Here is a 25,503-nt window from a genome sequence, read left to right as displayed (position 1 = left end):
AAATTAACTAAATTAATGTCACTCCTCTCTTCATTAGTTTGCATTGGCTGGCAATAGCCGATTGCACTGGCATTCATCTACAAGACAACCGCTCTGCACCAATATACCTAAACTCGCCTGTTCAGAATTATGCCCCCTCCAGAAGCTTGCATTCGGCAAGTACACGACTATATTTTATATATAATATATATATATATATATATATATATATATATATATATATATATATATATATATATATATATATATATATATATATATATATATATATACCCCGTGGTATGTGTACTGTGTTAGACTAACAGCACCTATGTACATACTGTTGCCCCTTGTTGTGATTGCTTCTATTGTCCTCCTCATTTGTACGTCGCTTTGGATTAAAAACATTTAGCGCCATCCCCAACCATTATAATGATACAAATACATTAATGAATACATTACCCTCTTTCTCGTTTATTTAATTCAGACATAATATTTGACAATAATATTGTTTCTTGTGAATATAAAAAATAAATAAAAAAGTATTGGCAACAATGAGAGAATGATTTTGATGGCTCATTTCAAGAAAATGTCATTGTTGAGTTTACCAAATTTGGACAGTCATGCTAAAAGTGTGTTGTTTTAATATAATATATAATTTAGGACTTTGTGTCAGGGGAGATTTTTGTTGTTGTTTTGGTGTAAAGTAAATGCAGTCAAGGGACTGATTCCATCTACTTCTAATTTCCCAAAAAACTGTAATCAAGAGAACACATGTAGGTCTAGACTTAATTTTGTTATTTGGGAATTGATTGGATTGTTGGAGTTTGCAAATTGCTGCAATCTCATGCGAGTGGAAGGCCCCGTCCACACAGAGATGCGTTTAGCTGTATACGTAAATATTTTGTAACGCAGCGCTTTGTCCACACAGATCTGGCGTTTTAGAAGCATTAATCCGTTATTTTCTGAAATGGGGTCCCAGAGTGGATAAATCTGAAAGCGACATTCTTACGCTTTCGTGTTTACACCCAATTCGTATATTTTGCAAAACAGTGATGTCATCACACTACGTCCAGCACGGTGAAAGAGTTAAGGGATACAACTACAGGCACTGGGCATGCGCACATCAATATACCATATTTGCATTATTGTAAGGGTAGGTTTAGGGTTGGGGTAGGTGTAGGCATTAATAAAACACATCTGTTAAAGGTGTCATGAACTGGCTTTTTTATTTTTTATACTGTTGTCTGAGGTCAACTAATGACGTTCTTGTGGTTTTTACATGCAAAAATATCATGACTAATAAGTAATAGGCTATTTTCTACATTGGTTTTGAGGCGGTCTCCTGAACGCTGGGTTTTGTGGGTTTGCCACACTGGAGACTTGGAAGTAAACGCCCACGGGATTGGATAAGATTTGCATATTTAATGAGCTTCAGCTCCTGTCATATCTATGCCCCTGTTAGTTCAGTTCACATCAGCGAGGGCCAGGGTTGTTTTGAAAGCGGCAATCAGAATGATTCAAGTACATCTTTATCAAACAAACGCAATGGTTTATTGATTGGACTATTATTTTTGTATTACATAGCCCGCACGATCGTTCGATATAAGCGTGATATACGTAAAATCAAGAGAGAGAGAATAGCGCAGAAACAAGAAAGGAATATTATGAGATTCATCGGCCTGCCGACGGGCTTATGTTTTAGTAGCCCATCAGGAAAAAACAGGGCTTTGCGAGCCCTGGCCTATACATGTCTGAGTCCAGCACGCTAAAGGTATGCTCTGTTAAGACACGTACACATTATCAAAACAATCTATAACAATGCAATACTATTACATATAAAAAACATGTTTTACTCGCACCATTCCTCCTGTCGGATTCAATATAGAAAAAACAGCGTTGCGTTTTAATCTCAAATGTCTGCAAATCCAGCGACCTGACACCGATTCCGTAGTGAAATGAAGCGAACACCGTCTTTCACACATGAGCTGGAACTTCATTAAAAATAAAGTTCAACCACACATTCCTAATATTATGATCCGAAGGAAGCTTATGCAGCGACATGCTTCTTCCACAACCAGGAATAGCGCAATATCTTGCTATATTCTTCAGCATGTTTATTGCTGCTGGCTAGTGAAACCTGAACGGCTCCATGAGTCAGTGGGCGGGGCTACTGAACTACACGTGCTTGTTATTCTGTCTTCTGAGGCGGTGTTTCATTAGTCAATGACGTCAAGCTGCGAACACGATCGTTTTCTGGGCCTGGTGTCTATAAAAGCTTTTCTATGAATAACAAGGACGTGTTCAGCTCTGAAACTTACAGGATATTTTTATATTACCATGCCCTTTTATATACCAAAAGCTCAAGGAAAAGTTGATTACTCAATTAATCACCGGTTTAAGTAGCAAATGTATTTATTATTATTTTACCGTGCCATTTTGCCTAACCTCAAACACTGCTATAATCCTTCTAGCCACAACTCTTCTTCTCCCTTTTTAGTGTATTTCTGTGGCAGAATTACATCTCCACACACTGGCCTGGCATGTATACTACATCGTTTCAGTGATCTCATGTGTGCGTAGATATTTCGTGAAACGAGGGAAAAAAAAGATCGGATTCGGAAAGCTCTGGCTTCATGTGGACTGGGCCTAAGTTTTTGCTGGAAGAGATGGATTCAGAGAAGAGATGTCATAGGTATAGGGAGGTGAAGTTATTTTGATTAAAGATTAAGGGTCCTATTTTAACGATCTAAGCACATGGCACAAGTGTACTTAGGCACTTATGTACAAGTGCTGAAAATCTTGAAAGTGAGACATTTTGAAATGTCATGCCAAATATTGGCTCATTTTAGATTTCATGAGAACTACACGTTCCAAAAAAGTTGGGTCAGGTAGCAATTAGAGGCCGGAAATTTTAAATGTACATATAAGGAACAGCTGGAGGACCAATTTGCAGCTTATTAGGTCAATTGGCATGATATGATTAGGTATAAAAAGAGCCTCTCAGAGTGGCAGTGACTCTCCGAAGTCAAGATGGGCAGAGGATCACCAATTCCCCCAATGCTGCGGCAAAAAATAGACCGAATCCAATTTTAACATCGGGAAAAAATGGTCTGCGTGCCTGGCGCATGGTCTAAAAGGGTTTTCCCTATTCTCTTAATGAGTGTGTTATGGGCGTAACGTGTAATAAACCAAGTCTCATCTCCCATTTCCCTTAAAAGCCAGTTGCGTTCGCTCAATGGTGGATTTGCTGTGTGGAAAGACTGAATGCTTCTCCAGGGAGGAATCAGTTGATTTTAGACTATGTTTCAGTATGCGAATGGCACAAAATAGCAACACGCCAACAATGTCCCTAAACACCTCATTTTCAGACCAGCACGGGCATGGGCGAACAGATGGGCATGAATTCATAGAAATATTCCATAAAAAAGAAGACCTGTCGATTTTAATTTAATGGTGTCTTTAAGTTCAAGACGACTGCCATATTACCCAGGCAAACCAAAGAAAAAAAGACTGAGTGCACCTTTAATAACACTAACAACTGCGTAAGAAGAAACTATGAACAGCTGTGGACATTTTTGCCCAACGCTATTGAAAACCTGAGTGAAAAAACAACAACAACAACAAGGATGGACCTGCTTGTCGATATCTATACTGATGCAGCAAGCTCTGAAATGATCAATGAAGATATCTTGAAGCTGAGACTCTGTGGCTGGTTATATGGCTGTGCGTAGCTCAGGGACTGAAAGCCCTGGAAGACTCATAGTCCGACAGGCATTTGGGCTTGATGCCTTTTCCATTGTAGTAATCCACCACTTGATTGGGAACCTCAGCCAGCACACTTTTAGCCAGCGCTGCAGGAGAGGCCTGTGTGGAAAAAAAGACAAGAGGAAAGGATGAGAGAAAGGAATATAGATGAAATCTCACACTCTCTTGTGCTTGAGTAAGTGATACAGGAAAGGTGTCACTCCTATTTCTCTCTGTCTGGCAAAACAGGTGGAGACAGACCGGTGAAAACACAGCAGGACATAACTAAAAATAAATGCGCACACACGCACACATAAACACGCTCAGTTTCTCGCAGAGCCATTCGTATCGGACAGCCAACTTCACACCTCCAGTGTTGCGCTATATTTATGAATTGTGTGATATTGCAGAAGTTGACCTGAGGTAGCAAGTTTCCTCACAGCAGTACTCTTGACTGTGGAGAAAAAGCAAAACAAAACCCTTCTCTGGAGTTTATGGCACAAGAAGGCTTGTATGAAAGGTTCAGTAAATCAAATGGAAAAACCTACCTGAAGATTTAAAAAGCACAACTACACCTCCAGTCACATAACAACTGAGAAAATACAACATAATTATGAAAGAATCTGAAGAATGTTTTTTGCCCAAAAGTTGTCATTGGCCACACTGCAAGATTTTGTGAGGGACAAATGGAAATTATTTAATAAAAATCCCAACTTTTTGATTTGAGAGTCACTCACAAACCTGATTCCCAAAAAGTTGGGACACTGTACAAATTGTGAATAATTGTGATTTTTTTAATTTTTATATACAAATCTCATAAACTTATATTTTATTCACAATAGATAGATAACATATCAAAATGTTAAAAGGGAGACATTTTAAATGACATGCCAACAATTGGCTCATTTTGGATTTCATGAGAGCTACACATTCCAAAAAAGTTGGGTTAGGTAGCAATAAGAGGCTGGAAAAGTTAAATGTACATATAAGGAACAGCTGGAGGACCAATTTGCAATTTATTAGGTCATTTGGCAACATGATAGGTATAAAAAGATCCTCTCAGAGTGGCAGTGTCTCAGAAGTCAAGATGGGCAGAGGATCACCCCAATGCTGCAGCGAAAAATTGTGGAGCAATATCAGAAAGGAGTTTTGAAAAGTTATCATCATCTACAGTGCATAATATCAATCCTAAAATTCAGAGAATCTGGAACAATCTCTGTGCGTTAGGGTCAAGACTGGAAAACCATACTGAATGCCTGTGCTCTTCGGACCTTACAGCACTGCATCACTTACAGGAATGCTACTGTAATGCAAAAACAATTCTCATCGCTTCATGAAATTAAGGTTGAATCACTAGTCACATGAACCATTTTAACAAAGTCTTTACTACCTTTCTGGGCCTTGAAGGTATTAATTAAATTGCTGTCTGGTGGGGTCAGAGAGCTCTCGGATTTCATCAAAAAATATTTTAATTTGTATTACGAAGAAGAACAAACGTTTTACAGGTTTGGAACAACATAACTGTGAGTAATTAATGACATTTTTTATTTCTGGGTGAACTAACCCTTTAACATTGCTGAGTGAAACACACATTGATGTTGACATAACTAACTGGGCAGTGGATTTGTAGTTCCCAGCATGCTTTGCAAAGGACTGCATTAGGAGAGGAGTTTCTGAAATGTTTTTGAATTTTGTGGTTCCCATTATGCAGAAGAAATGAGCCTGGTTTGAATTATTTTGTTCATACAACTAAATTGTTATTTGTACAAATTACTCAATATAGTTGCCTGGAAACCCACTTGACATAGACTGGGTAAACCCAGCCTGATCTGTCGGTGATTTGACCCTGCAACATGGGAACCTGTACATTAAATTCTACTGCTTCTCTTACACTTTTCCGGGAACCAATCACAGACTGGCTTATCCACCTGGCGTGCTATTGGCGGGTTTAACAGTTTAATGGGTTGCCTGTTGATCATGCCTCTTGTAGTCTGATTGGTTGAAAGACTATCCAATTGCATACAGAGGCATTTGAATTATGCTTGTTTATAACGCCTCTTGTGCAGTAGAAAATACATAGCAGATGCCCAGACCAATGTTCAATTTTAAATCGACATGTTTGTACGACACTTGACATGTTTTTAATGTAAATTCTACAACAATTTTTTTTGAGTGTTGAAACAACTCAGTTAAATTAAGTTAATGTAATTACATGAGTGTTTAAGTAATGTGATCAAGGATGGTTTGAGTGAAAATAACGACAGTGAACGTTTTTTTTAATGTATGAGAGAAATGTGTCAATTCATGCAGTGTTGTGAAAAAAATCATTATCTGTGATAATTATCTTTGTCAATTATAAACTATTAGTTTATCTTGGCTACAATCGAATGTTGCTGAAATTAATTCTGAATCGTGTCTTGTGTCGTAACTAATGCAATCAATTTTACAATCAAATAAAACAACTGAATTCAAGTTCTTCTCACAGCTGTCAGAAAAAATACTACATTAATATTTATTTATGAAATAAATAAATAAAATTGCAATGTTAATGATATATACCAGGCTTTTTTAAAGGTCTCATTTTAACTCATATAGGATTTATAGAAATAAAAACATACGTATTGAATGGAATTAAAAAAAAAACTGAGCTTGCATGAACTCAACTTCAGAAGCATAGACATTGCTGGGTCAAAGCAGGACAGAATACGCCTAACGTCACTTAAAGAAATGCTTTCATAATGAAGACTGTTCTACATGAACGCTTTCCCAGTCTTAATTAAACTAAACACAGGCCTTTAAAATCTAAGAGCTTTGATGTTTTCCTTCCCTGTGTTCCAGCGTCGAGATGCTTGTTATTGGAGCTCAGACAGACAGCTGTGAGAGGAACACACTGACCTGAGAGAGGAGAGAGATGAAAAGAAACCAGGATGCCTTCAGATGTACGGCATCCTCTTGTAGTTTGGTTTCCTGACTATGCCCTGACCAGAGGTACCATACAGTTTCTTAAATCTGCAAACCTGGCATGAAGTATTTCTTTTCATTGAACACATCTGTTTATTAAGCTTTGATTTATTAGGTATCCAGTAAAACTTTTAGGTTTCGCTTTTTTATGTTCGGGGTTACACCATATCCTGACAGGATTCTTTTAAAATGTTGTGTTTTAGATATTCCAATATGAGTGTGAGTAAAAAATGACAGAATTTATTAAATTAAGTATTGAAGATACTGCTGTTTATACTCACATGTTTGAAGTTGCGGAAGGGCACAAATTGCACAATGTCCCTCAGAACGGGTTCTCCTTTAGGAGAGCGGAGGATTCCATCATCACCGTCCAGCATCTGCATATCGCTGAAATCCGCACTGCCTATGCCGACGATGATGACGGACATGGGCAGGTGGGAGGCATGGACGATGGCCTCTCGTGTATCTGCCATGTCTGTGATTACTCCATCCGTCAGAATTAGTAGTATAAAGTATTCCTAATGACAGAAGAAAAGGATAAATGAGGAAAGCGATAAATAAAAATGTTGAAAATCACACAAATATGATCACCAGGTGTTTGTCTTTGTCTTGCACTCAAAGCCCCATTAGAACCAACAAACCATTTCTTATCTTATTTTCAGCATACTGTAGCCCAGTGGTTCCCAAACCTGTCCTGGGGACCCCCGCATCAGAGCACATTTTACATGTCTCCCTCATCTAACACACCTGATTCAACGTATTAGCTCATTAGTAGAGACTGCAAGACTTGAATTAGGCGTGTCGAATGAGGGAGACATGACACAAATTGTGACCCAGCGGCAGGGTCATGGGTGGCCAAGGCTCTTTGATGCATGTGAGGAGTAAAGGCTGGCCCGTGTGGTCCTATCAAACAAACGAGCGACTGTGGCTCAAACTGCTCAAGAAGTTAATGCTTGTTCTGATAGAAAGGTGTCAGAATACACAGTACATCGCAGTTTGTTGTGTAAGGGGCTGCATAGTCGCAGACAAGTCACAGTGCCCATGCTGACCCCTGTCCACTAGGCTACCTGTCCACCACTGTGGCCTCTTTCTACAGAATAATGTGCCCTGCCACAAAGCAAATAGGGTTCAGGAACGGTTTAAGGACCACAACAATGAGTTTGAGGTGTTGATTTGGCCTCCGAATTCCCCATATCTCAATTCAATCGAGCATATGTCTGATGTGCTGAATACGCACTCTAAAAAGTGAATGGACCCATTCAAACAACCCAATTTCTGGGTTTGTCTATTTTCAACCCAACTAGGGTTGCTTTTAACCCAGCATTTTTTAGAGTGCAAGTCAGATCCATGGAGGTCCCACCTTGCAATTTACAGGACTTAAAGGATCTGCTGCTAACATATTGGTGCCAGATACTACAGCACACCTTCAGGGGTCTATTGGAGTCCATGCCTCGATGGGTCAGGGCTGTTTTTGCACCAAAAGTGGGTCAACACAATATTAGGATAATGTTGCTCTGATGCACTTATTGGTGAATAGTTCTGACAACAAACCGTAGCATCTAATGCAGTTTGCTTCTCAACAAAATTTTACAAGAAAGTGAGACACAAATCCTGATTAAGTAATACATTTGCTTTGCTCTTTTATGTATTTTTTTAATATATACATCAGTAACTTTGGTTGTTTTTATAAATAGGCAACAGCAGTAAAGCAGATGGCGTCAATATGGTGCTGAGCAGAAATTGAGCTCATCTCTCTATCGTTAATATGGCATTAAAGGTTCTCTCTCTCTCTCCCTCTCTCCCTCTCTCTCTCTCGTCCACTAACCATGGCCTCTTTGGTGTGCATCTCCTCAGAGGCTGAGTCTGCAACTTTCTGGATGATGGGAGCGATATTAGTCGGACCATACAACTGGATTTTTGGGAGGCAGTTCTGATAAGCCTCAACAACACCTTGAATACCTGTAAAACACACATAAGCAGTCAAGTTATCTTAAAAAATACACGCACTTCTTCTCAAACATCTTGAATTAAGTTCATTTTTTTATTTTAAGCTTGCTTTAATTTGACAATTGAGCTTACAGTTTAGAGAATGTTAAAAGACTGTTTGAAAAATGTGCCAATGTGAATGAGAAAAAAATGTAAACGCAAGAGAGTCGGTTAAACATATTCTTTTTTAATGGGTGTGTGGGAGATGTTCTCCCACATAAGATTAAGATTAAGAAAGCGTTGGAGTTATGAACTATACTGAACTTTACAGTTTTTCTCAATTGTTTACACACATTTTCTGAAAGCATGCCTCATATTCTCAGAACTCTACACACAAATCCAAAAAAAAACACAATGGGCAAAACCCCTCAATTCCCCTGCAAAATGAAACTTTACATTCAAAACAATGTTATTTCTTCTCAAAATGGGATTTTGTTTTCAAATGACACACACAAACCATCATATGTATTGACATTTATAAAAACCAGCTGAACACTGATGTGCTCATCGGAAAACACTATGATGAATGGAAAACACTTCTCCATTTCTCATAATGACTTTTTTGGGTTCAGTGTTACACTTACTACGACAGTACAAACATAAGTGTGTTGTAAAATATTTGAGAATATTTTTTTTATACTCACAAATACACAGTAACATTTTATTTTATTTTTCCTGCAAAAACAATGTACACAGTGTACATCCCAATCCCAACCAAAACAAAGTTGCACATACACTACATACAATACAACAGAAGAATTTACTGTACAGTTTCAGTAAAAATGTTTAATAAAATAGAAAAACCTATGCTGCATCCTCTCTTCTGTTCTGTTGCCCTTTTATGCTAAAGCTCTGATTGCTAATTGTAAAACTGTGTGACGGGTGTTTGCCCTTGTGATGAGTCAGTGTGTATTTTTGAATGGCAGTGTGTTCCTTGTGAAAACAAGATATTTTCTGCATGAAAATTGTGCCAAATGCAGAGAATTGTGTGTAATGTTTTGAAAAAAATGTGTTTTAGAACTGCAATTTGAGTGTAAAGCAGGAACTGTGCTTGTAGTTTAGCAGAATTGGTTCACGGGGTTGGTGAATGAGTGACGTGTTGTGGTCATTGTGTCTCAAGCACCAGAATTTGTGTGTAAACAATTGAGAAAAACTGTAACAAATATATTAAAAAGTAAAGGCATGACGTTTTTTTTGTTTAAACTTTAATGACTCACCGGCACATTCTGGGTTATCCTCATCAAAATTCACAGCAAAATCATGAGAAACCTAAAGAGAATAGAAAAAGTAAACCTAGTTTAGAGCCAAACTCGAATGATCAGTGACAGTGATGGCAGTGTTACGGCTTTTAGAAACAAATTTCTTCGCTCAAATGAATGGAGAAAAAGACTCAATCTGCCGATATTAGATTATGACATTAGAGTCCATATAATGTAATGGAAAAACTACAGCATTTGATTTCTTTATTTTATTCATAAGTTTTCATTCACAAGTTCATTTATATTCAGGGTCATTGCAGCCATTGAATGGGTTAAGACCATACATAAAACATGGAGCTTCCCTGATGTGGCTCAGACTGCAGTCGACTAAAATGCATTCTTAGAGTCACATCCAACCACGTTGCTGCTGTGACCTCTGATTGTAACATGGCAACCAATCAGATGACCTGATTTTGAGTGATTGCATAAATTAGCGGGAATGATGAGGTGAGTATTGTAAAAGGGCATCAGCAGTTCATGAATTATTCAGAAATCTCCTGTCAGGTTATGGCGAGGGATTCAGAGCACTCTAGTTTCCCAGGCGATTTATTGTATTAAATGGGAAACTCCTTTTTAAAATCAGGTTACAAATTCAGTCAAAAACAAATCATATATATATATATATATATATATATATATATATATATATATATATATATATATATATATATATATATATATATATATATATATATATATATATATATATATATATATATATATATATATATATTTATACATATATATGTATAATTATATATATATATATATTTATACATATATATGTATAATTATATAGCTATATACTTTTCAAAATGGTGGTTACTCAATTAAATATAATTTAATCTTAAATGTAAATTGAATGTTAAATGTCTTGTTAATATTTAATAAATCTAACAGTCAAATGAAAACTAAAATTACAGTAAGAAAGCAAAGTAGGCCTACCAAAAAAGTCTTCTAAAATTGCACGTAATTCCATGTAAAAATTGTTTTCATTTAAAGGGATAACTCACCCAAAAAGTAAAAATTCCGTAAAATATTTCTCACCCTCAAAAGTTGTTCCACAAGTTGTATGAATTTCTTTTTTCGGTTGCCATTGACTTATATCTTTTCCTCACCCCATACTATGGAAGTCATTGTGGTCCATAAACACTTTGCTTACCCATAATCTTCAAAATAAGTCATTGTGGTCCATAAACACTTTGCTTACCCATAATCTTCAAAATATCCTTTTTTGTGTTCAGCAGAAGAAAGAAATTCATACAGGTTTGGATCAACTTGAGGGTGAGTAAATGATAACAGAATTTTCATTTTGGGGGACCTATCCCTTTAAAGCATAAATCAAAACATGTTTTTTTTTTTACATATGAAAAGAATTAACTTACTTTGAAGTCTGGTGGGATTTGGGCTCCAAAGCCAAAAGCGGGAAACATTTTGTCGCTGGAAACAGATCAGAAGAAGGAAGGATTAATGAGCGTGCATTGAGCCCCAGAGATGAGCAATGAGGTGAGCAGGGATGTGACATTGTGAGGGGTCAAATATAATTGACTCCAAGCTTAAGTGACATCTTGGGCGAGGGAGTGATTGAAGTGTAGAAAGACAATCCTTGACATGACAGCTCTGCATCCTACAGGCGCTGGCAGTCATAAGACTCAATGCTTGAATGATTGAGGCAATGTGTAATTAATTGATTAATGGTTTGAACGTTTGGTTAATGGCCTGTACTAAGAAAATAACTGGTGTAAACATTTCACGACAGAGTAGAGTAAAGAGTCTGTTAAATTTTATCTGATAAAATTCAAGGATTGACTGTTTGCCTGACTGGCTGCATAATTGATAAGCTGATTTATTGGTAGACTGACTGATCAAGGGATATTGGGGTTACCTATCATAGTCCTGGCAGATCTCCCCAACGGCGATGAGGGCTTTGAGGTACTCATTGGGCTGATAAGGATGGATGTAGTGGAGGGAGCAGCTGTTTCGAGGATCGCCATTTGAGGCAGTGAAATCAATCGCCACCTGCAGAACAACAACACTTGAAAATTCAACAATGAAACCAAATCAACCAAAATTGAAAATTCAGTCATTCTTTCTTCAGTGCAACACAAAAGGAACATTTTGAAGAATTGGTTGTGTTTTTCAACTACAACTTTAACTTAATTTATTTATAAAGCACTTTCAACACCACAAGTGGAACCAAAGTGTTGTACAGGAGGTATACAAGAAAAAATTAAAATAATAAGCACAAAAACAATACAAACATATGACATACACAACTTACAAAGCATTATCAAAAGCTAAGAAAAACAAATAAGTTTGTAGTGCACTCTGAAAAACACCCAATGAAGGACAGGTCTTTACAGACAGCGGAAGGTTGTTCCAAAGCCTAGGAGCTGCAACAGAGAAAGCCCGGTCACCTTTACATTTTAAACGTGTTCATGGAACCACAAGAAGCAACTGATCATTTGAGCGCAGAGACCTGCTGGAGTGACAACGGCTGATTAAATCAGTAACATACTCAGGGGCTAGACCACGCAGAGACTTAAAAACAGCGCTTTATATTAAATTCTATATCGTATGGGTAGCCAATGCAGTTTAATTAAAACTGGAGTAATATGTTCTCTCTTCTTACTGCCCGTTAAAAGTCTGGCAGCTGAGTTCTGAACAAGCTGCAAACAGGAGAGGGAAGCCTGACTCACACCCAGATACAACACATTACAATAATTCAAACACGATGACACAAAGGCAAGACCAACCTTCTCCATATCATTAAAAAAAAGGATAGATTTCAATTTTGATATTAATCTAAGATGGAAGAAGCTATTCTTAATGACAGCGTTGATTTGCTGCTCAAATTTCAGCTCAGAGTCAAAAATAACACCAAGGTTCCTTACACTAGACAGTTTTTTCCCAGGAAGCAACCCTAGGCAGTCATCATCCACACACCCCTTATTTCCAAATAAAATAACCTTGGTCTTATCCTCATTTAATTGGAGAAAATTATTCGCAAGCCAGCACTTAACTTCTGCCAAACATGCATGAAGAGACTGAATGGCACATTTATGCCCTTGTTTCAATGGTAAATAAATTTGAGAATCATCCGCATAAAGATGATACTGAATCCCATATTCTTCAAAGATAGAGCCCAGAGGGAGCATATAAAGGGAAAATAAAATCGGTCCCAGTATTGAGCCCTGTGGAACCCCACACACAAGGGGGGCAACTGAAGAAGAATAATCACCTAAGCAGACTGAAAAAGTCCTATCTTTCAAATAGGAAGAGAACCATTTCAGGGCTAAGCCCTGAATACCAATCTGATCCCTGAGACGATCAATGAGAATGTTATGATCAACTGTATCAAATGCAGCTTTAAGATCTAACATCAGCAAGACAATTCCCAGAATCAACAGCTCGAAGGATATCATTAGACACTCTCAAAAGAGCAGATTCTGTACTATGACCAACTCTAAAACCTGATTGGAATCTATCGGAAATATTATTCCTAATTAAAAAGTCATTAAGCTGTACGTTCACAATTTTTTCTAGTATCTTTTCTAGTTTTTCAATCCAACTGCAATGGCCAAAGCTTTCAAGCCTCAAAAAAGATGCATAAACACAATAAAAAAATTGTTTATAGGACTTGTGCACTATATTTCAAGTCATATGATAGCTTTGTGTAATGAACAGACTAAAACTGAATTATTCATTGTCACTGATAATCCTCCATAAATGTAGGGGAGACAGGGTATGGTTGTAACACCTTTTTTCTTCAACACCTAAAACTACCCCTTTTTTTAGCTATACGTCTGAAACTTTTAGGCAAAGTACCCACATTTGTCTACTACAAATGGGAATTAAAATTTTACCAACTATATCACAGACTTTGTGAGATGATGGCAAATACTAATTGGTCCTTTACAACCTACCCCACTACTGGCGTAGGTTGTAACACATTCTGGTGTACGTAAAACGGTAGACAAAATGCACAAAAACTAAGGGTAGTCCAAGTGATATGCCACAACAACAAAAACAAATTGATTTGAAATGAATGGTTGAAACAATAAAATATATGTGAATATGGGGAGTGTATGTGCATATTGTGTGTTTGTGCATGCACACATGTGTTTGTGTATGTCTGTACGTGCACATTCATATGGGTGTGTGTGTACATGTGTGTGTGTGTGAGTGAGAAAGAGAGAGAGAGAGAGAGAGAGAGAGAGAGAGAGAGAGAGAGAGAGAGAGAGAGAGAGAGAGAGAGAGAGAGAGAGAGAGAGAGAGAGAGAGAGAGAGAGAAAAGAGTAAATTAACATAAAAATAGGCATTCTATAGAATTATTAAAATCACAAAAATATGAAAAAGTGGATGGTTGTTTCAAAACACTTTACAACCTACCCCGCTAGTGTCACCCATTGTTTAGCTAGCTGTATTAGCATGGTGCTTTGAAATTAGCAGGAGGTTGATACACAATTCTTTACTAGAGAAACTACACTTTGATATGATATAACGCATGCAACATTATCTACAATGGTAGAAGTACTTAAAAAATGCTGAAAATGTTGAAAATCTTTTCAAAACACTACAAATCCTTTACATAATTAAACAATCTTGTAAAAACTATACACTTCTGTTAAAAAAAACACACACTTTGTTACCATATGAAACACACGTTTCACATTACTAGACTCTGTTTGCACTCTGCTGTGATAAACCTAAAACACTTTTAGCACTTCTACTTCCTATGATTAGAGTAGGCTACCATCAACAAAGTACAAATGTAATGTAAATCCACCAAACACTACACAAGACCAATGTTGCCGACTGAAGAAACTCATTTATTTCTCAACACGCCCAAAATGTTGGCATGGACATTCCTAATACTGTAACAAAATGTCACTTTACATATTGTACTGTAAGTTGACTGTAAAAAAAATAGTTTACTTGTCTCTTCGCCTAGCTGGATCTGGCCAGAGATTTTCATTACCATCTCAGGCAATGTTGTCATTAGCAAGACACCTTGGAAAGAAACGTCTTGAATGACGAATCCATCCTTGCATTTCTGCTACAACCTCTATCCGGTCACAGGCCTCCTGGTTCACCTCCTCATCTTACTCTTTCCATTGTGCTTGAAGACTCACCTGCTGCTTTTTATAATGCTTATGCACCTGATTGGTGGGTTAACAAGTGTTTGCACTCCTGATGACTGTGTTGAACCAATTGGTTGGACGGTGTGGTATATTGACAGTCAGTGCTTTGGTATTGCAAGGAAGTGACTTCATGATAGATTTTTGTGTATAATGTATGTTAAATGTGTTTAGTGTTTTGCAAATCGCGGTGTGTAGAGTTTTGCAACAAGTGTGATGTTGCAATGTGCTTATAGTTGTGCAAATATGGGCGGATGTTTTGCTTCTTGAGTGTAAGGTTTTGATAATAGTGTACTACTTTTAATTTTAGTGTGTAAGCAATCCAAAAAAACTGTATTTATTTTTACTTTCTTACCTCAGAATTAGATTTTCTGCTGTAGCTTCAGAAGAGATAGCAACACAGACTGGAAAACCTCCTTGTGGGGTCGTAAAGGAAGCCAGAGGAAACTGAACTGTCATTTGACTACTATCCTATCTGTGATTCGTGGAATTGGTAGTGTTATAACTCTCCCCTTGTTACAACTGCTCAGTCTCCCCCATTTTGAACTCGAGAACCAAACAGGTTTGACTTTGAACAAATCATTCAGGGTGTGTTTCCCGTACAAAAACGTCCTTCCAAAAGCCATCCAAAACCACTTACTGTGAACTGAATCTGACAGCCTCCCATGATGTAATCCAGGAAAGAGTGCATCTTTATGATCTGAAACAGAGATAAAATAATAATTAATAAACTGATAGTTCTTGTCCTGGATCCTGATCGGTTAACAGATCATTCTAGTTATATATAAATATAGCTAGGATACATAACTGTTTTTAACCAACACACACACACACACACACACACACACACACACACACACACACACACACACACACACACACACACACACACACACACACACACACACACACACACACACATGTTGGTCTATGTGGTTTACAGGGGCTCTCCATAGGCGTAATGGTTTTTATACTGTACAAACCGTATTTTCTATCCCCCTACACTGCCCCTGTCCCTAAACCTACCCATCACAGGAAACATTCTGCATTTTTACTTTCTCAAAAAAACATAATTTAGTATGTTTTTAAGGCCATTTGAATTATGAGGACATTTGATATGTCCTCATAAACCACATTTATAGTGTAATACCAGTGTAATACCCATGTAGTTATACAAATTTGTGTCCTCATAAACCACATAAACAGGCTCACACACACACACACACACACACACACACACACACACACACACACACACACACACATACACGTCTATATTACCAAGAGGGGACTATCACTCTACACTATCCAAGAGGGGACCTGTGTTTCTAGTCATTTTGAAGAAACAAAAATCACATACAAAATTTTCTTTTAAGGTCCTTATTCATAATATAACTTCAAATAAGCATTTTTTTATTTTTTTAAAAATATGCCAAGAGGGGACCTGAACGATGTCTACCTATCCAACAGGGGACCTCCATAGACTCTAATGGAGCTGTGTGTGTTTGTGTGTGACCGATGTCTACCTATCCAACAGGGGACCTCCATTAGTCTGCAGTGGAGCTGTGTGTGAATGTGAAGTGAGCTGGCAGTCAAGTCTGTCTTCATTATATATATATATATATATATATATATATATATATATATATATATATATATATATATATATATATATATATATATATATATATATATATATATATATATATATATATGCATTTGGCATATATATATGCCATCTCCACCATTACATGTCTTTACAAATAAATAACATAAATGCAGTTAAGCTTCGTACAGACTATATAATGTGTCAAGTAATAATATGTCTTTTTATAATAACTGTGTTCTTTTGAATGTACTGAGAAGTATTTATTTGTAACCTAAAATATACTTTAATACTTTAATTTATTTTTAAATATATTTATTACACAGTCGCAATAAAGTTACAAGATGTAACATCAAGTAACACACTACACTTAGTTAGTCCACAAGTCTTCTTGTACTTTAGTATGTTAGTCAACACATTAAAATAAGTTAACTTGTTTACACAGGCATCTGGTATCACAATAGGCACACACACACACACACAAACACACACAAACACAATATACCTTAGACATAATACCTAATACATTACAGAAAAGTCATTTCTTTAAGAAATTCATTCTCTGTTGTGTCTTCATAATTACAGTATATGATCAGTCCACATCTCTCATTTAAGATTATTGTCAGGTACACCAATGTATTTACATTATTGAATATTACAGGTCATTATTGAATAGTGATTACGTTACACACACACTGACTCAGGTCCCCTGTTAGATAGTAAATCACGACGCCTGTGTGTTTGCTGTGACATTTCTTATCATCACAAACACACTGTAAAGATTTAGAGTTTTTACAGCATTACCTGAGTTTAAAGGGTTAAATCAAGCAGAAATAGCTCTCTAATGTATTAATTGCAGGTCATTATTGAATAGTGATTACGTTACACACACACTGACTCAGGTCCCCTGTTAGATAGTAAATCACGACGCCTGTGTGTTTCTCTCCTCAACCCCCACAACCCCCCACTCACAATTTACATTTCAATAAAGGAGACTTGAAAAACCAGTTTGTGAACCACAGGCCAATAGAGCTCAATATACCAATGTGGCAGAACCCTTCTCAAATAAACTAGAGAAGATGCTGGGATTTGCCCTGCCAAATTAAACTAAATTACAGTTTTTACAATCGCTAGGCCACATTTCTCAATACTTTGGTCATTTTCAAAACTTGTTCTCCAAACCAACTTTCTGCTTCACATCAGTTATTTCACATTCAAAATCCACAAAAACTAACAAAACACTTAATTCATGTCTCAAATCAAGTGCCAATGATCCACAGTTTAGCTTGCACAGACTGAAGTTGTGATCACTGTGTGAAGAGTTGAAAAAGTTGAAAAAGTGTGTTTATTATTGAGAAATGTTTTGTAAAAGAACATTTTATATCACAGCTTAACTGTGGATCAACATTGCTTTAGCAAAAAATGCATTCAATGGCAACATCTTTCAATTTACCTGAAATCTTTTCTCACTTTGACACAAACACAATCAAATCTTTGTTCTACAGGCCAATTCGCACATCCTTACATGCTGTTTTCAAAAGTGTTAAACTTATGGACAAAACAATAACATAATACAAAACTGAATGAGACAGCAATTTACAACATGTATACAGTAATACTGTAATGCAATTTATACTGCTAAAAAAATCAAACACTATCAAAGCAACTTTGATGAAACTGAACACCAACACAAGTGTTAGGCCATTACCATCCATTCAAAAGAGGAAACTTAGGAATAATGTTGTACTGTACTGTAAGCATGCAGTGAATTATAAGCAGCAGAGAGTGTCATTCTAGTTTTGTAAAGACATTTTAATTGTATAATGTTCCTGATGTTAGTGTTGATGTAAACCTGTGCTGCCAGTGCTCTGGAAGAATGAGTTGATTTGTAAATGTAAAATTAACTGCTGTGAAGCTGAAAGTTGGTTAGCAAATTTATAAACTCCTCACTCAGTTCTCCTAAATATTGGGAAATATGTCCTAGCGATTGTAATTTCATTTCATCATGTAATTTCAATTTATTTTTGGCAGTGTATTTGGTCTAGGACACAGGTAACAGTAGTGAGCTTCTTTGTATCACCTGTGAGAGTCTTCATGCATTGAAATGTAAATTACTGGTGGGGGGTTGAGCAGCAAACTCAACACACACACTATTCTCTATTCCAATTTCAAGAGCACATCTAAACCACTAGCCCAAACACATTACAAGTGAAAGCACAAATAAATACAAAAGATATGATACACATGAAATAAACAGTGCTTTTCAGGACGGTCTGTCAGTAGTTGTAATATAACACTGTATTGTCCTCACTGTAAAAAATAATAATAATAAAAATATATATATATATATATATATATATATATTTTTATAAGTTAATAATTTTAAAGTTACTTTTTCTCAAAGTGTATGTTCACTTAACTGAACCTACTATGACATAAGCAACTATGTTTACTGGGATACTTCCTATTTTTTTTTAAATAATTTTGTATTAATTTTAGCATTTTAGTTTAGCATTCGTGGACTGTCAGAGATACAGCTTTTGGGGCGTGTGCTTCAGGTGTTTATGCATATAGCACGTGAGTAATGAAGAGCCTTCTGAAGCAAAGTGGCACGTTTGTGTAAGAACAATGTCCATATTTTAAACTTTATAGACTAAACAAACTATTTTTATTGAAAGAAATTGTGTTTTAGTGTTATTATGAAAAGAGTAACCCCTGACGCTAAGTTTTGTTTAGTTCTATCTTCTCTCTTCAGTGTTTGTCAGTGCACATACGTCAAGGATTCATGGGTGAAGAAGGGTTACTCTTTAAAGTACAACTCCGGTGAGAAATGACCCTTGGGGTAATTAATAGATGGTGGTTACCGAGTAGATCGTTCTCTGGGATGCGTTTTCATGGAAATCAAGTGTAAAGAGTTTTATCTCTAAACACAGATTTGAGTGACGAACGCTGTGCTAAGTGATGAACTGTGACTTGGAATCTCATATGGGCCATTGTTTCCGGAAGAAAGCACTGAACGCAGTAGAGAAAAAAAAAGAGAAAAAAGTCCATGTAATTAGATTTCACAAACTTAATTCCTATCGATCAGCTCACTTAGCACAACGTTCGTGGCTCGACTAGTCGAGACTGTTTTCCAAGATGGCTGCAGTCTGTAAACGTGTAATGTACTGTCTTTAGAAAGTATCTTCTTATTAAACCGTTTGTACTCTAACAAGTTCTCAATGCTGCGGTTTGCATGTAGGGATCCTCATTATGCTGCCGTGTTAGTGTGAGGTTATTTTGAGCCTTGTTAGTGGTATTAACTAGCGATTTAATTTCACTTATTCCATGCCCCATAGACAAACATTATAAGCTAATCTGTGTTTAGAGATAAAACTCTTTAAATTCGATTTTCATGAAACCGCATCCCAGAGAACGATCTACTCGGTAACCATCTGTTAATTACCCCTAGGGTCATTTCTCACCGGAGTTGTCCTTTAAGCGCAATGTGATTCGTGTGGCACTGAAAACCGAAAGCTAGTATTTTAGTCTATGGATCAGTTACTGTGTGGATCAGTTATATGATGGTTAGATGCACTTTTATGGACCGACAAGGCACTGGCATTTTAAAGCTGGGAAGAGCCAGGACTTTTTTAATATAAATTTAAATAACTCAGATTTTATTCATTTGAAAAAAGAATGTCATAAACACTTGGGATGACTTGAGGGTGAGTAAATCATGGGCTAATTTTCATTTGTAGGTGAACTAACTGCTGTAAACTGGGCCCACAAACACAGCAGATCCACACAACCCCCCACACAATTTACATTTTAATAATAATAAATAAGAGAAGACTTGAAAACCTAGGGCCCTATAATTTCCGCGATCACGGAATCGCGGACGGAATCGCGGAATTGGCATATTAACGCGGAATCTGCATATAAACGCGGAATCTTGTGTTAACGCAGATTTCCCCGGAATTTTACATATTTGTAATGAAATTCTGTGTCGTGTGGGTGGAGAACGTATGTCTGAGGAAAGTGCAGACCGGGGGAAGCAAATCTTCGTGACACAACCCCTCCCGTCATTTCAGCTCGCCCTTCAAAACAATGAAAGTATGGCGAAGTTGGTCTCCACGGCTCTGCTTTCGGCAGCGAAAAAGTTAAGAAACTCTTGTATTGCACAGACAGACAAATATTGTCCATTCTGTCAGATTTTCCGGTGTTCTGCTCGACCCCTGTCATCTCGTGCTTTGATTTATAATGTGCACATTAGGCAGCAATGCATATCTGCTGCAAATGCGACCGTTTTCCCCTCTGTTAGTCTGTTCCAAACATGCATTTAACATGCTCTATATGGGTAGTTTACATGATAAGTAACCTTAAAGTTAAAATTAAGCATCTAGTTTTAATCATTTAAAGGGGCCTTTGAAGTTGGGGAAAAAAACTTCTGGCAGTGTTGTGTTTTCGTGTATTTTTATTTTTCACAGCTCTGGATATCATAATGGTGATTGTTAAACACACAGAACAATTCACTACATGATTTCATGGTGCAATGTTTTTTTTTTTATGTTCATTTTCAAATTTAAATGTTTTGCTTAATAGTACTTAAGAGTACTGTAAAATATGATTCTTATGATTTTTTTTTTTTTTAGTTCTTTTTTAAAAAAAAATTACTTGAAAGAAAAAGCTAATGGAGCACTTTCATTTTAACTTATATAAACTATTATAATTTATTTTACCGGAAAGTTTAAAGCTAATAACCATTAATATTTGAAGTATTTGAAGTGCAGTGTTATGTCAAATATCATATTTGTCCTAAAAAGTAAATGTGATGTTTGTTACCTCGATAAATTTAAGGTCATTCCTATTTTTTGTTTTATGTTGTATTATATTAACATTAAAAGCAAACTCTTTTTTCACCAAAATTACAGTAAAGGGTAAAAAAACTGAATTACCAAACATTTTAACGGAAAAAAAGGAATCTGCAAAAATTAAAAACGGAAAAAACGGAATTTGGGAAAAAATAAAACGGATTTTATAGGGCCCTAAAAACCCAGTTTGTGAACCAAAGGCCAACCTAGAGGAAAGGAAAATCAAACCTGAGATCTCCTTCTCAACTCACATCTTTCTCCTAGACAGAAATGAGATCAAGTGAACATCAAATTGAGACATAAGGCTAAGTCTCCTGCTTCTCACATGTTTATCCTGAGACAAAAAATGACATTCTCTCATGTTTATCTCCACTAAAGTTTCATAAGAGATCTCAACAACATCACATACTATGCTCTGATTTGTCTCCTTGGCTAGAGAGACTGGATTGCTCATATGTGTCTCCTCTAAAGTTTCAGAAGGGATCTCAACAGTATCGCATGCTGTGCTCAGACTTTTTTCTTCAGCTAGATACTCTGGAACTCTCACTTTTGTCACCTCTAAAAAGTTTCATAAAAGATCTCAATAACATCACACAGTGTGCTCAGAATATTCTCCTTAGTTAAAGTCTCTGGCACTCTCAAATTTGTCAAATGTTGGTCACTTTTTCAAAACTCTTCACAGAGTGATCACAACTTCAGTCTGTGCAAGCTAAACTGTGGATCATTGGCACTTGATTTGAGACATGAATTAAGTGTTTTGTTAGTTTTTGTGGATTTTGAATGTGAAATAACTGATGTGAAGCAGAAAGTTGGTTTGGAGAACAAGTTTTGAAAATGACCAAAGTATTGAGAAATGTGGCCTAGCGATTGTAAAAACTGTAATTTAGTTTAATTTGGCAGGGCAAATCCCAGCATCTTCTCTAGTTTATTTGAGAAGGGTTCTGCCACATTGGTAGTTTGAGCTCTATTGGCCTGTGGTTCACAAACTGGTTTTTCAAGTCTCCTTTATTGAAATGTAAATTGTGAGTGGGGGGTTGTGGGGGTTGAGGAGAGAAACACACAGGCGTCGTGATTTACTATCTAACAGGGGACCTGAGTCAGTGTGTGTGTAACGTAATCACTATTCAATAATGACCTGCATTTAATACATTAGAGAGCTATTTCTGCTTGATTTAACCCTTTAAACTCAGGTATTGCTGTAAAAACTCTAAATCTTTACAGTGTGTTTGTGATGATAAGAAATGTCACAGCAAACACACAGGCGTCGTGATTTACTATCTAACAGGGGACCTGAGTCAGTGTGTGTGTAACGTAATCACTATTCAATAATGACCTGCATTTAATACATTAGAGAGCTATTTCTGCTTGATTTAACCCTTTAAACTCAGTTATTGCTGTAAAAACTCTAAATCTTTACAGTGTGTTTATGATGATAAGAAATGTCACAGCAAACACACAGGCGTCGTGATTTACTATTTAACAGGGGACCTGAGTCAGTGTGTGTGTAACGTAATCACTATTCAATAATGACCTGCAATTAATGCATTAGAGAGCTATTTCTGCTTGATTTAACCCTTTAAGCTCAGTTATTGCTGTAAAAACTCTAAATCTTTACAGTGTGTTTATGATGATAAGAAATGTCACAGCAAACACACAGGCGTCGTGATTTACTATCTAACAGGGGACCTGAGTCAGTGTGTGTGTAACATATTCACTATTCAATAATGACCGGCAATTAATGCATTAGAGAGCTATTTCTGCTTGATTTAACCCTTTAAGCTCAGTTATTGCTGTAAAAACTCTAAATCTTTACAGCGTGTTTATGATGATAAGAAATGTCACAGCAAACACACAGGCGTCGTGATTTACTATCTAACAGGGGACCCGAGTGAGTGTGTGTGTGTAACGTAATCACTATTCAATAATGACCTGCAATTAATGCATTAGAGAGCTATTTCTGCTTGATTTAACCCTTTAAGCTCAGGTATTGCTGTAAAAACTCTAAATCTTTACAGTTTGTTTGTGATGATAAGAAATGTCACAGCAAACACACAGGCGTCGTGATTTACTATCTAACAGGGGACCTGAGTCAGTGTGTGTGTAACGTAATCACTATTCAATAATGACCTGCAATTAATACATTAGAGAGCTATTTCTGCTTGATTTAACCCTTTAAACTCAGGTATTGCTGTAAAAACTCTAAATCTTTACAGCGTGTTTATGATGATAAGAAATGTCACAGCAAACACACAGGCGTCGTGATTTACTATCTAACAGGGGACCCGAGTCAGTGTGTGTGTGTAACGTAATCACTATTCAATAATGACCTGCAATTAATACATTAGAGAGCTATTTCTGCTTGATTTAACCCTTTAAACTCAGGTATTGCTGTAAAAACTCTAAATCTTTGTAGTGTGTTTATGATGATAAGAAATGTCACAGCAAACACACAGGCGTCGTGATTTACTATCTAACAGGGGACCTGAGTCAGTGTGTGTGTGTAACGTAATCACTATTCAATAATGACCTGCAATTAATGCATTAGAGAGCTATATCTGCTTGATTTAACCCTTTAAACTCAGGTATTGCTGTAAAACCTCTAAATCTTTGCAGTGTGTTTATGACAACAAGAAATGTCACAGCAAACACACAGGCGTCGTGATTTACTATCTAACAGGGGACCTGAGTCAGTGTGTGTGTAACGTAATCACTATTCAATAATGACCTGCATTTAATACATTAGAGAGCTATATCTGCTTGATTTAACCCTTTAAACTCAGTTATTGCTGTAAAAACTCTAAATCTTTGCAGTGTGTTTGTGATGATAAGACATGTCACAGCAAACACACAGGCGTCGTGATTTACTATCTAACAGGGGACCTGAGTCAGTGTGTGTGTGTAACGTAATCACTATTCAATAATGACCTGCAATTAATACATTAGAGAGCTATATCTGCTTGATTTAACCCTTTAAACTCAGTTATTGCTGTAAAAACTCTAAATCTTTGCAGTGTGTTTATGATGATAAGAAATGTCACAGCAAACACACAGGCGTCGTGATTTACTATCTAACAGGGGACCTGAGTCAGTGTGTGTGTAACGTAATCACTATTCAATAATGACCGGCAATTAATGCATTAGAGAGCTATTTCTGCTTGATTTAACCCTTTAAACTCAGGTATTGCTGTAAAACCTCTAAATCTTTGCAGTGTGTTTGTGATGATAAGAAATGTCACAGCAAACACACAGGCGTCGTGATTTACTATCTAACAGGGGACCTGAGTCAGTTTGTGTGTAACGTAATCACTATTCAATAATGACCTGCAATTAATACATTAGAGAGCTATTTCTGCTTGATTTAACCCTTTAAACTCAGGTATTGCTGTAAAAACTCTAAATCTTTGCAGTGTGTTTGTGATAATAAGAAATGTCACAGCAAACACACAGGCGTCGTGATTTACTATCTAACAGGGGACCTGAGTCAGTGTGTGTGTAACGTAATCACTATTCAATTATGACCTGCAATTAATACATTAGAGAGCTATTTCTGCTTGATTTAACCCTTTAAACTCAGGTATTGCTGTAAAAACTCTAAATCTTTGCAGTGTGTTTGTGATGATAAGAAATGTCACAGCAAACACACAGGCGTCGTGATTTACAGGGGACCTGAGTCAGTGTGTGTGTACCGTAGTCACTATTCAATAATGACCTGCAATTAATACATTAGAGAGCTATTTCTGCTTGATTTAACCCTTTAAACTCAGTTATTGCTGTAAAAACTCTAAATCTTTGCAGTGTGTTTGTGATGATAAGAAATGTCACAGCAAACACACAGGCGTCGTGATTTACTATCTAACAGGGGACCTGAGTCAGTGTGTGTGTGTAACGTAATCACTGTTCAATAATGACCTGCAATTAATACATTAGAGAGCTATTTCTGCTTGATTTAACCCTTTAAACTCAGTTATTGC

General features: G+C 36.7%; 1 protein-coding gene across 1 annotated transcript in view; it reads right to left on the bottom strand.

Annotated features, from left to right (window-relative positions):
- Positions 1–268: 268 nt before the first annotated feature.
- cpne4b (copine IVb) overlaps positions 269–25,503 on the bottom strand; it is a 71,371-nt gene continuing 46,136 nt past the window's right edge. Inside the window, exons 11-17 of the mRNA XM_067425424.1 lie at positions 15,714–15,773; positions 11,818–11,951; positions 11,318–11,372; positions 9,891–9,942; positions 8,513–8,646; positions 6,969–7,205; positions 269–3,846 (exon numbers count right to left, since the gene is read on the bottom strand). Of these exons, the coding sequence (XP_067281525.1) occupies positions 3,715–3,846; positions 6,969–7,205; positions 8,513–8,646; positions 9,891–9,942; positions 11,318–11,372; positions 11,818–11,951; positions 15,714–15,773 (804 nt within the window). The 3' untranslated portion in view covers positions 269–3,714. The remainder of the gene's footprint in view (positions 3,847–6,968; positions 7,206–8,512; positions 8,647–9,890; positions 9,943–11,317; positions 11,373–11,817; positions 11,952–15,713; positions 15,774–25,503) is intronic.

This window comes from Pseudorasbora parva, chromosome 19 (genome assembly GCF_024679245.1).
Source record: "Pseudorasbora parva isolate DD20220531a chromosome 19, ASM2467924v1, whole genome shotgun sequence".
Taxonomy (NCBI): domain Eukaryota; kingdom Metazoa; phylum Chordata; class Actinopteri; order Cypriniformes; family Gobionidae; genus Pseudorasbora; species Pseudorasbora parva.
Note: the sequence above shows the minus strand (reverse complement) of the source record. Positions and strands in the feature narration are given on the sequence as shown.